Source organism: Parasteatoda tepidariorum, chromosome 1, assembly GCF_982258835.1.
Source record: "Parasteatoda tepidariorum strain Cologne lab strain chromosome 1, Ptep-v5.0, whole genome shotgun sequence".
In the NCBI taxonomy this organism is placed as follows: Eukaryota; Metazoa; Arthropoda; class Arachnida; order Araneae; family Theridiidae; genus Parasteatoda; species Parasteatoda tepidariorum.
In genome coordinates, this window is record NC_141755.1 from 77,561,041 (window position 1) to 77,574,295 (window position 13,255).

The 13,255-nt window shown below is 29.8% G+C and overlaps 2 protein-coding genes across 2 annotated transcripts in view; one reads left to right on the plus strand and one right to left on the minus strand.

Annotated features, from left to right (window-relative positions):
* Positions 1-968, plus strand: part of LOC122270413 (endothelin-converting enzyme 1) — a 37,032-nt gene extending 36,064 nt beyond the window's left edge. Inside the window, exon 22 of the mRNA XM_087167219.1 lies at positions 801-968. Coding sequence (XP_087023345.1) covers positions 801-903 — 103 coding nt within the window. The 3' untranslated portion in view covers positions 904-968. The remainder of the gene's footprint in view (positions 1-800) is intronic.
* A 6,293-nt stretch (positions 969-7,261) lies between these two features.
* LOC107448718 (tryptophan 5-hydroxylase 1-like) overlaps positions 7,262-13,255 on the minus strand; it is a 62,968-nt gene continuing 56,974 nt past the window's right edge. Inside the window, exons 10-13 of the mRNA XM_087167231.1 lie at positions 12,467-12,593; positions 11,379-11,474; positions 10,733-10,866; positions 7,262-9,185 (exon numbers count right to left, since the gene is read on the minus strand). Coding sequence (XP_087023357.1) covers positions 9,014-9,185; positions 10,733-10,866; positions 11,379-11,474; positions 12,467-12,593 — 529 coding nt within the window. The 3' untranslated portion in view covers positions 7,262-9,013. The remainder of the gene's footprint in view (positions 9,186-10,732; positions 10,867-11,378; positions 11,475-12,466; positions 12,594-13,255) is intronic.

Here is a 13,255-nt window from a genome sequence, read left to right on the forward strand (position 1 = left end):
ATATTCCTAAGCAGGAATTTTTAAAATTAACTCGAATGAATGCTAAGTATCCCCTCTGCTCTGTTACGTAGGTAGTGGTAGGAAGAAGATGATAATACATTTCAGTTTATGATGTAATATGTTAAGGTCACATATTTCTTTTTGGTTTAAGTGCTATTTTCCAAGGATCAGGCAAAGGTACATGCATATGAACCTCTGCGTTCATTATGTACTTGCGCATTCGGACTAAAAATAAATTAAGCTAAAAATATCTTCTTCTGAAACGTCTGTAGCTTTTGGAACAAAACTAATTTCAGATTTGCACTCCCACACCTTAATTAGGTAAGATCAAGTACTTGTATATAAGCAACGAAAACTTTTTCCCCTAGTGTTATTATTTACTTGGATATATCAAGCTATAATTATACTAAATTTCATTAAAATCTGATCGGTAGGTTCTGATTTAGTTGACTAAGTCTGATATTTCTCTTAATTATGAGCACCAATATAGTTTTAAAGGTATGGTGAAATAAAAAAAAAGAGTAAATGAACCAAACTTTCGACCGCTTATCTTACTAAATTATTGGAGCTATATTTTACAAATTTTTGTAACCCCTCATATTTCCAAATCCAAAAAAGGTATGTTTATAAGAAGAAACTATATTTTTGGTGTTTAATGGTTCATTGCATCTTACTCTGCGAAAATCCAATAATTAGATCAAAAGTTAAAAAGGATGCCTAAAATTTTATTTTTCGCACTATACACACAAGTAATGATTGTTTTATATACATTACTATTCTAACTTTTATTTTTCTTTCAGGGTAAATATAGCTGTTTCTAACATGGAAGATTTTGCTTTTGTCTTTAACTGTCAACCACAACATGTATTAAATTTGCAACACAAATGCAATTTGTCTTCATAAAATTGTCGAATGATCTATAATTTCTAAACAGAATTTATGGAAAATAAAGAATATTTTACATTCCACGAACTGCATCTTTACTCAATTTCATGTACCGTAATAATATTTATTTTCATTTTTGTGAAATTAAAATTTGTTTTCCCATTATATCAACTAAATAAGAAACATCATTAAGTATTTTAGTCTGCACTACAAAATAATTATTTCGATATAAAAAAAGGATTGAATTTCTTGGGACTGAACCAGTGTTATCCAAAAAAAGGATTAATTTCGATCCTTTATTTATTATATCGATATATTTCTACTTCTAATTAATAGAGAGAGAGGAATAAACTTTAAAGCGAAGGTTAAAGATGCGAATTACCGCCATTTTGTAAAACAGATTATTTCATAACTGGTAATTTTGTAAAGAAAAAAGTTTGTTGAATTTATACAAGAGTTTTTATGGATTTTTACAAGAGAAGATTTCAAATCTGAAATTAGTTTGTTTCTAAAGCTACAGATATTTTTCCAAATGGCCTTTTTTGTTTAGTTTCTTATTTTATTTTATTTTTGTATAAATGTACAAGTTTATAAGGAGCGTATAGTTTTAAGCATATACACACGCATACCCACTCATCCACGCACACACACTCATATACACGATCGTATTGTGTATATATATATATATATTTTCCGGATTTTTTTTATTTATTATTTTTATTATTTATTATTTTTATTATTATTTTTTTCCCTTTTTTCATTGTTCTGTAATTTGTCCATGTTTTCCTTACATTTTGAACTTGATATATATATATATATATATATATATATATATATATATATATATATATATATATATATATATATATATATATATATATATATATATATATATATATATATATATATATATATGTTGAACACCTAGAAGTTGAGACACCTAGTAGTCCTTCGAATGAATTTTAAAATAATTCCAGAGATTGGAACTATTTTATTAAATTGCATGGAAATTGTAGCTTACAGATGAGAGAAAGCGATTGTAAATTTGAAATCAGCGACGTGAAAAAAAATCTAAGATCCGTTCAAAACTCTCATGAAACAGACAAAACATGTTTCTCAGTGTAATTGATGTAGGATAGAATTATTGATTAAATATTTTACCTAAAATATTATTTTATATTATTTACACTGCATACAAATTAGTCAGACTAAGTTCTCTAAAAAATAAATAAATAAAAAATTTCAAATAAAATATTTTGCATTCAATTTTTATGCACTTTTTATTTTACAATTTTGCATTATGTCCAAAATTCATGTCAAAATTAACGCATGTTAGCAAGAAAAGAGGTATCCTACCTAAGACGATCTGGAAAATTCATCCAGATCCCTTTTTTGTAATTTATTTTATTTTGGGGTGCGAAACATCTTACTGGAGCAGTTGCAGTTATTGACAGTGATGAACAAAAGCAATCAGCTACCTGAAATCAACATACACGAAAAGAATGACAAGAAAATACTCTCTCCTGGTTTTTCAAATGTATACATGACTGGTGTGACAATGGTGTATTACAATGGTGTAATGGTGTATTACCATCTTCATGCATTTATGATGAATAATTCATAATCTAGATTAGGAAAGGATCTATTTTTTAAATACACACGAAAAAAAAAATCCTTATAATTTAAAAAAAAATTTACCAGGAGTATTTTCACTCTTGATAAAATTTCTGAAGAGTTAAACTCAAACTCCATGAGTAAAATACTCGCATAGAAGCGTAATATTGCTATTACTCTGCTACTACTCTGGATACAATAGTATGTTATACACTGGTGGACAAAATTAAGAGATGGAAAGCATTTTCGCACAGTCATTCGCACATGCAAGATACCCGCACACCGCTCCATGTGTTTGACAATGGTTCCGTGAATGCCCAGAGGTACAGGCAGGAGGTCCTAGAGCCCTATGTGCGTCTTTTCAGGGGCGCTGTTGGGCCTGAATTCATTTTTATGGACGACAATGCGCGACCACATAGGTCTCTCATGGTTGATGAGTATCTGGAAAGCGAGGATATTCAGCAAATGGATTGGTCAGCCAAATCCCCTGACCTGAATCCTATTGAACATGCTTGGGATGCTCTTGGGAAAGCTATTGTGATTCGCCAACCTCCCCCCAGAGCCATTCTGGAGTTAAAAATTGCTCTGGTGGAAGAATGGGAGGGTATTCCATAAGTCCTCCTTAACTCCCTTATTTACAGCATGCATACTCGTTGTGCATGCTATCTGTCTGTCAGGGGTGACCATACACCATACTAGAGGCAACACACACTGTACGAGCCTCTCTTTTATTGTCATCTTTTATCCTTAAGCTCAGACTGCATTGTATTTATTGGTAATAGGTCTTGCGCCAGTGAATGGCACTTTAATTTTTGTTTTGCATGCTTTATTATCATGAAATAAGCTATATTCATACCAAATTTCATTTATTTATATTCAGTATTTTTTTAGACATTTGGGAAAATATTTTCCATCTCTTAATTTTGTCCACCAGTGTATTTTCCCGAAATAAAACAATGGAGGCAATATGAAATGCAATATTTATTACATTTAAAACATAATATACACATCTATATATTACATGCCATGGAGCTGAAATAATTAGATATTTATAATTTTGATAACACAATAAATTTTCGAAGTCTATTCATTTATAGAAATCATAAAACATATTCTGTAATTCTTTAGTTTGCAATAAACAATCAATGAAAGACATCAAATTAAAACATCATTTGCAAAAAAATTTCTAAGCATTATTTTTTTTCATATAAAACTAGGAAGAAAGAAACTCGTTATCGAAGATAGTTGAATCACTAGTGAAGAAGGCAGAATGAAATACGTCAAAACCAGTTTGATTGACTGATGAAACTTGCAATTGTTTCTCAGTTTTTGATATTTTTAGTAGCATTTTCCTGGATCACAAGTCATTCGATGTATTTCAATGGCGTTTTCGTTATTTTTCTTCTTTTTTTTTGCTCCTTAGTATGAGATCCTTAATATATTTATTGGTTTTTCTTCTTTTGTGTCAAGGATTTTAAAACTATGCAGTGAGAGTGGTCAATATGAACATCCTGTGCGCGAATTTGTATTTTTTCTCTTCGAATTTTTATGTTCTCTTTGTTTTCAGTATAAAAACGAGGCGATTTTAAGCTTTGTAACATAAAAAATTTCTAAATTTCAATTTGTACTTTTTAATTTCCATGTGCTTGAGATGTTACAAAATCTCCACTCTTAATACATATTTTTAAAACCTTTTTCAAAAATAAAGTCAAAAATTATTCTTAAGAGTTCCCCAATCGAAACATTTAATAGAAGAAAAATGAAAAAACATCCAAATCTGAGTTATAAAACAAGGGGAAATTGAAAATATCTAAATAATGACAAAAATCAAACTTCATTCCGTAATCAAAATCTGTTTGATTGCCGGAGGAAATTTGAAGTTTGTTTCTAACAATATCTTTTTACCTTGTCCTAATTTTTCTTAGAATGAAACAGATTTTGATGTTTTATAGTTTCACCGTCCTCAACGTTTATTTAATAATGTTTCTAAGAGTATTGGTAACGTTTTTATTTTTTTTTTCGATTCAAAATTATTTTGTGACTCTTAATATATCTATCATTTTATTTAATTTTTAAAAGGATTGTAAAATCCTTGTCCAACGTTTATTTAAAACTATTTATTAATTTTCTTAGGGTTTAGATTCTGATTTAAATTTTTTTTTCGATTGAAAATTACTTTTAAATCCCTAATATTTCTGCCATTTTAACTCCTTTTGAAATGAGTTCTATAATCTAATATCTCCTTTCTCAACATTTATTAAACTCCGAATTATTAATAGCATCTATTAATTTCAGCACTTATTAATTTCCGCAAACGAATAATTTCAACACTTATTAACTTCGGTAAACGAATAATTTCAACATTTATTAATTGAAAATTTAGATAACGTTTTTATTTCGATTTCTATCAAAATTCACTTTATTACACTCAATTTCATTTGAAACGGTGTCCAGAATATAGGTAAAGCAGATTCTTGAATATTCTTATTCTTCAGCGTTTATTTAATAACGTTTATCAATTTCGTTCAGTTATAGGAAACGTTTATAATATTTTTTCGATCGAAACCTACTACCAGATTCTTAATATGACTATAATTTTATTACATTTTCAAACTGATTCTATAATTTTTATCAAAACGGATTATATAATAATAATCTTAATTTGAAATGAATTTTATAAACGCGAAAAGAAGTATTTAAATTGAGTATAACGAAATTTTTCGCGTGTCCTTCGTAAGAATAAAACTGAAAATAAGTTTTAGGATAAAATTTTGAATAAAACCGAGACACGAAATGATCAAAATTTATTTTTTAAATCACTAAGAGTTTGCAAACAGGAAATATTCAGTAAAAAGCACTTTCAGAAATTTTTTTTATCGTAAACTTTAGGATACTAAAGTGTTTTGGTTTTTTAAAGCGAGCTGTAAAAATTGGCTTATGAGATTTTGTTTACACAATCCACTAAATAAGGGTGTCTACTTGGAATCAAAAATTTACGTGACCTCTATTCCAAATTTGTTGATTCGAGCTAATTAATTTTTAAGATACATTTCCTCTAACGAGTCTGATATTAAGGAATAAAAATTAATTTTTAAAAAGAAGTGTTATTTAGCAGATCCACCAAAACAGATTTTCCTCTGAGACGGTAGATATTCTGACTAAATGGTCTTAAATTTAAAAAAAAATTAATAAGATTAATATTTTAGCATAAATTAATGCTAATGAAATATTTAATGTTATTAAAATTGAGATTTAACACAAATTTATTTAATGACGTAAATATTTTTTATTGTGAGCGGAAAAAAAGCATTAACTATGAATAAAAATTTTGAAAATACATTCTTTACAAATTTTATTTCTCAGAAACTGTTTCACCAATTTCGTTCAAATTTCGAATTAAAATTACGACATTAGATTAAAAGTTATTTGGAATGATTCCTTCTTATGTGTTGTATATCATCTTTTTTATACATTTTGAGGTAGAAAACGATGCACGAATAAGTCAGAAATTTAGTAATAAAAAATAATCATTTTAATAATAAAACTTAAGCTTAGAAATTTGTTGCAGTAAAATTTCCTGATTAAGAGAAATTAAGAAAATAAAACAGGACAAATTTAATTTTTGTTGCAACTCAACTTGTTGTCAATTAACTGACTCAAAATATATTATATTATTTTGTTAAATAATTTTCCTCTGAATTGTTTCGTTACTTATAAGTTATTAACAATAATAAAGCAAATCTATAAGAGAATTCCTGATTAAGAGAACTCAAGAAAATAAAACAGGACAAATTTCATTTTTGTTGCAATTCAACTTGCTGTCAATTAACTGACTCAAAATATATGATATTATTTTGTTAAATAATTTTCCTCTAAATTGTTTTGTTTCTCATAAGTTATTAACAATAAAAATACAAATCTATAAGAAAATTCCTGATTAAGAGAAGTTAAGGAAATAAAACAGGACAAATTTAATTTTCGTTGCAATTCAACTTGCTGTCAATTAACTGACTCAAAATATATGCTATTTTTTTGTTAAGTAATTTTCTTCTAAATTGTTTCTTTACTTTTAAGTTATTAACAATAATAATGCAAATCTATAAGAGAAAAAAAGATATCAATAGGGATATTTACACAATTCACAACACTGGTAAATAATGCAAAAAAAAAAAAAAGTTATTTACATATATATTTCTAAAATCGAAGAAAAACTTATATGAAATAATATTATTATAATTATATAAAATAAGGATTATTTTAGTTTTTTTGCGTTATTATCAAAAAGTAAAAATAAATAAAAATTATTAAGTAAGAATAAAATTCCAAGTACATAAAGTAAAAATTAAAAAAACAGAATTGTTTTTAAAAATTTGTTATTTATAATAAACTCAGCTGTTAAAAGTTTTTTTAATAATTTTGCACTCATTTATTTTAATGAAACAACTTTTGCTATTTACCTATTGAAATTAAAATGATTTTTTTCTGATTCTTGTAATGGGTTTGCACAAATTTAGATGAAGTCTATTAATTCCGAAAAGTTAAAGAAGAAGAGAGGCTGTTAAAAATTATTTCCAAAGTTAAATCGAGACAGTGTAGGAAAAATAAACATAACTATTGTTGGATTAATTTTATGTGAATGGCAATAGAAACTTAATAATTTTAAAGTAGTTACATTTAATGGGTGTCCGAAATCACACAGACGGTTTTCAAAAATTTATAATTAGAAAACGATTAAAATTTTTAAAAAATAATTTCTTACAGCAAATTATCTGAGAAGCTACAATTTTTTCCTACCAACATTCCTGATTTTATTTTAAAAAATTTCCAACAGATGGCGAATTTCTTTCATAAATCTTCCAACAGCAAATCTCTTTTCCATTGTGTTTTGAGATGCATATGTTTGTTATGGCTTATATAAGTATATAAGTTGTATAAGTTAAATATATATATTGTATATAAGTTGTGTTTGTATATAACAAGAGTGTCTATGATGAGGGTCGAGTGTTGATTAAATGATAGAGTGTTCTTGTATAAGAATGTTGCAGATATTTTACCCGGTTATTTTCTTTTATTTTCGAACATTTCCTAATTCATTCATTTAAAGATTTCAGAATTGTGATTTTTTACTTTTTTAAAATTAGATGTTAACTATTTACAACGTCATCTATGCAAAATTTTATTTTGTTGATTAAAACTAGAAATTCTGTGAAATTAAATTTTTGCCCTGTCTCAGGATTTCGCTGCAAGAATTATTTTGCTTAACTTTAACCGTTTGCTGTTATAAATTTTTAAAAACCATATGTCTAATTTAGAAAGTTAGTTTTTGATTCTAAAATAGTGATTCCCGAATTTGAATCAAATGGAGCATCAATTCAAATTTTGACATTGACATTGATTCGTAAATGTTGATTTTTGGCTGATAATTACTCAAATCCTTTAAGTTACGTTCATTGATTAATATATTTTTACTATAACATTAATTGGACTTATATAACATTGTAGTTTTGTACAAGAACAACCAATGTCAATATTTTGTAAAAAGTCACAATTTTTATTACGAAGAGCAATTAAAGTCAAACTCAAGTAGAATAAAATGACTTATATAGAACCAACGTTTGCAGACTTTTTTTGGTGTTAAGCCGGAAATATTCAGCATGTTTTTAAACGTGATTCCTAAAGCAATATAAATAATAATAAAAGCAAACATACAAGCGAGGATAAACATACAAGCTAACTACTGTAATTCGAAGAAAGAATTTTGATGAAGAATAAAGCAAAAACAAAAAGTTCTAGAAATACAGGAAGATTATATAATAACTTTACTGATATATGACCCTTTTGGATAGCATGTCCATTTGAGTGAAAGGAATAAAGTTTTATACATAGCTATTATGATCTATGCTTTCAAGAATTACGTTAAAAACGATGTCTTACGGTTAAAATTACAGACAAAATTCTCAAAAGGCAACACTTACTGAGTGGCTCTTTCGGCTACGGTCACAGTTACAATAACACCCAATTTTTTATCTAGCCGTTATCCTAAAAGTAGAAAACTTAAAATGGAATATTTTTAACACAAGAAATTGCGACGATAAACCTTCGTCAAAAGCTGCCATTCTTCGTGGCCACTAACGAGAAGAAAGTGTGATTAAAATCTTTCTACTGTTTTAGAGAGGGCGTTTACTAGAACTAATCAATGTGGAAGCGCCGAAAATTTGCGAAACACAAAAATGTTGCCATTTCTTGTGCTAAAATTTCGTTCCAACGCCATTTCAAGTTTTTCTCTGTAAGAATCACTCTTCGATCAAAAGAAGTAGGTGTTGCCTTTTGAGAATATTGTCTCTGTAATTTTAACAGTAAGACATCGTTTTTAGCATTATTCTTGAACGTATAGATCATAATATATTTGTATAAAACTTCATCCCGTTCACTCAAACGGTATGCTCTCCAGAAGGTCGCATGTCTTCAAAGTCATTTTATAATCAATCGCCTTGTAGAACGAATCGTTAATTGTTCAACATTTCTTCCCTCGAATTTTCTTTAATGCCGCAGTAACGACGCATAAGTCACCCTTCAGCTCACTGACTAGATTGGCAATTTTTCTTGTGTTGCTCAGTATCTCGACTGTTTGAGTGTACGGATTATAACGCAGGCCAAATGGTCTCTTGATGGTGCAAGCATATTCCCTAAAATGAAAAAAATCTTTTTTTAAAACTTATTTCATTATTAATTTTTTTTTAAAAAAAAACAGGTATGAGTGCATAAGTTCTTAGAACGTTCCGTTGGCGCAATCGGTTGGAGAGCTGGGGGGTAATCAGTTCAAATCAGACAGCCGACAAAACAACCGGCGTGTATATAGTGCGGCCATCAGGAGAACTCCTCCAGACATCAGACTCGCGTCGTGGCGGGTACCATGGTTACGAGAAAAAAGTCACTTCGAATAGGAGTGTGGGTGAATAGTTTTGTCTTGATCTTGGCATAGGTTAGCGTGAGTAAACCAATCGACACCTTCATTCCTCCTTTGCATCCCCATTAGAAATGTGCTCTCGCTTGTTACCATAGCAGCAGACAGCCCCAGACATTTAGTCTGGAGGAGTTCTCCTCAAAGCCGCACTATACGCAGCAAGGTGAACGTTAAATATGTCTCTCATTGGTTGTGGCGTGGAATTCCAAAGAGAGAGGCAGCAGCTCAGGAACTGTTCTCGTCACCTGACCAGGATCAAAATTGCATGGCATTCCTACCATCTCTGTTAAAAGAGAAGAGTTCAAAATAATGGGGGTAGGTGCTTGGTGATAGTTGAGTGGTGTGGGTATGTTCATATGTTCTTAGAATATACTTAAACTCTACTCTCTTTTGTTCGATTTTTCTTCTTTTTTTATTTATTTAGAAACACTTTTTTAAGCGTGAATAAAAAAAATTAATAATTCCTTTTCTTGTTAAATTTTGCATAACTTATAATATTTCAATGGCTTAATTCAACAAAAGAACTTGCCAAAGTAATAGTAGTACGTGGTGATGGATCAGAAAATATGTCAACTTAAAGTCAAATGACCATAAAAAAATGAAGAAAAGTAGGTTTGAGCTGGTAATATTTTACCGAAATTTTCTAAAAAATATTAAAAAATTAAGAAAATTAAATTCTAATTGTATAAATAGTTTAGGACTCATAGAACGTTAATAAAGCGAAATGGTTAACAGAAGGTGTGTCTTATGACTTCCAAAACTGATCAAATTACTCTTTAAACATATCTCGAAATAATCTCCAACTGTTGTCAAACACTTCTGTGCTCGGCTCTAAACATTTTTCTGAAACAACATTTAAAATCAGCTTCCTGAATACTCTCTTAATTTGACGTCGGTATTTTCTTAATGTCTTTGTCATCCTTAAATATTCTTCGGTAAGATTCTACGTTTAGGAGGTTGTGAAAATGAATAATTCACCCCCCTTTGCGGTCAGAGATTTAAACTTGTTTTGATTATTAACGGAACTGAAGAATTTGCTTCAGGAACAAGGCTTAAAGTTGTCAAAGACATTATGATAACTCTGACGTCTGAATTGAAGAGTGTTTGAAAGTAGGACTTCAAAAGTTGTTTCTGATACATTTAAATGCGAGTATAAAGGTTCGAGCATCAGGGGGTTTCTTTAAATTTAATATGTTTAGAAGTTCGTTCGAATTTAATCGTCGTAGAAATTAATTGCAGAGATCTAGAAATTTTGTGAAAGAAATTTACCTCATTTTTTCTTTGGCTTCATCAAAACTGTCAGTGTAAAAGTAAGCATCTTGAAAAGCTGTGATAATTGGTGTCTGTTGAGATGTTCTCTCCGGTTCAAATGGCAACACTTTTGCTGATACAGATAGAGCGTGCTGTGAAGTCAACGAAATAAAAGAATTTTAACCACATTTTTAAATTCATCTTTCACAACTCAAGACTTAACTGGGAGAACATATTAAATGGAATGTTAAAAACACTCAATTTTTCGGATTCATAAACATATTATACTATTTGATAAGTATATTAATTCATTTTAAGTATCTTTAAGATAGTGCGGGTAAACCTTACCATCACGTCAAATGGTTTTAAAGCAAAATAAGAAAATAAAAAAAAATAACAGAAAGCACTGATATGGCACAAGAGTGAGAAAGTAGTTTCACTAAATTTCAGCATTGCTTTTTAAACCAAGTGATTTGGAGTCGTTAAAAATGAAGAAATATAACTCACAGATTTCATCGAAAATTTGAGTTGTATTTCGTCAATGTGATTTGGTAACGAAATGATTGATTAAAGTTATTAATTACAGATCCAAGATTTCTGAATTCTCAAAAGAGAAAGTTTTTTCTTTTTTGGAGAATGTACAAGAATAATTTATCATACTTACTTTGAGTTCAGCAATAGAAGAAAGCAGACCAGCTCCATAAACGCGCATTTCGCCGTTTTGCTTGCAAAGACCAAATTCCACAGTGAAAAAATAGCACTACAAAAATAAGTAAGCAAAAATAAATAAAATTTCACAAAATAAATGAATAAATAAAACTGAGCAACTGAGATAAATAAAATGAGAAAAAGACACTCAATCATTGTATTTTACAAGTTGGCATTATGTTATAAAAATTTAGTTATTCGCAATATTATCAGTTAAGAGTTCAGTTAAGAGTTCACATCAAGAACACTTCATTACTGCTGTGTTGGACATTAATGCAAAACTGCGCTGACTTAATATATAATTAGGATGTGCGTTGGGTGTCCAGATTGAATGTTTGTAGTATCTGGACAGTGGAACTATTTCAGTGGTACGGACGCAGAGGTATATATTAATATCAAGTTGATCCCACATTTACTTCAATGACAACCTTCACACGTCTTGGGAGACTTTCCACCAAAAATCGATAGATTATCACAGTAAATGACTACCAGGTGACCACTACAGCTGCAGTGAGTGCTGAGAGTGAGGATGGTAGATTTAAATAGCAACGTAATATGCATTCTAATTCTTTCCAAAGGTGTTTTATGGGATTTAGATCTGAGTTCTGAGAAGATCAGTTCTATTTCAACCATGATAAAACCATAGCTTTCTCAAAAAATGTTTCTCAATGTTCATGTTAATGAGAGTTTAAAACTAGCAAACATGAAGGTTGTCGTTTAAAAAAATAAGATCGTCAACAGTTTCATTTATATCAGTGGTTTTTGCTCAATCAATGATAAAATTTCATTTTTTCAAGCATCTCTCCCGAACGATCTAATTGAAATTTTCGAGTTATTTTTAGGATAGGGGGTCGAAATTGCCTCTTTCTGTCGCTGTCCAAATTTTGGAATGATAGAACTAAAGGTCCTGGAGTAACGAGAGAGAGACGGATAGACTCTTCCTTTAATTATTATTGATAAAGTAATTGTTACAAGAAATAAATTGCATAAAATGTAATTCAATTGTGAACAAATTTATAATATTTATAGTATTAAATCACCTACCGTTGCAAGTTTGTCCACTTCATCATCGGATGCCCCCAAAGATGCAAGACCCAATTCTTGTGAAAATTGTGCAAAACTGGGATCAGCAAGAAGTGGAACATGACCCAAAAGTTCATGACAACAATCTCTATAGAGCAAATAATATCAAATTATTATTAAAGTTCTACAAATGAGACCAAAATAGCATTGCATGCAGTCTTTGATCTGCATAATTTGAGGATAATACATAAATGTAATGCTCTGAGTGACGTCAGTATTTTGTTTTGTAAATGCGATACTATTTTAGTATTAAAAAAGAGGATTATAAAACCATATTGGTCACTTTATTTTACGGGACATACAGAACAAGAAACCATTTTATATCCGTCGTTGAACAGCCGACCCAATTTTTGGGTTTACTACTACTAATGTTCAACTGCGTAGCCTTGTAATTTAGAGCCAATCCAGAAGACAAGAAAACTCCTGAATCAGTACCCCCAGAGGTATTGATTTGTTATGGGAACATGGAGCACTTTGCGATTCAACAGAATTAACGTGCATCAGTCACCATTTACTACACGAGGAGTCTTTGGCAGACTGGGATCGAGCCCACGAACTCTTGGACATGGGCCCAGTGCCCTACCGACCAGGCTATCCCGGCACTTTAACAATAAAAAACGTCGTAGCTTTAAAATTTAATTGAAAAAAAAAAATGAAGCCGGAAAAATTTGTCTCTATACATACATAATCATGACAGGCGCCCTCTGGTAGCGTTAATACGAGTAGGATAATTGGATAAAAGGATTGGAA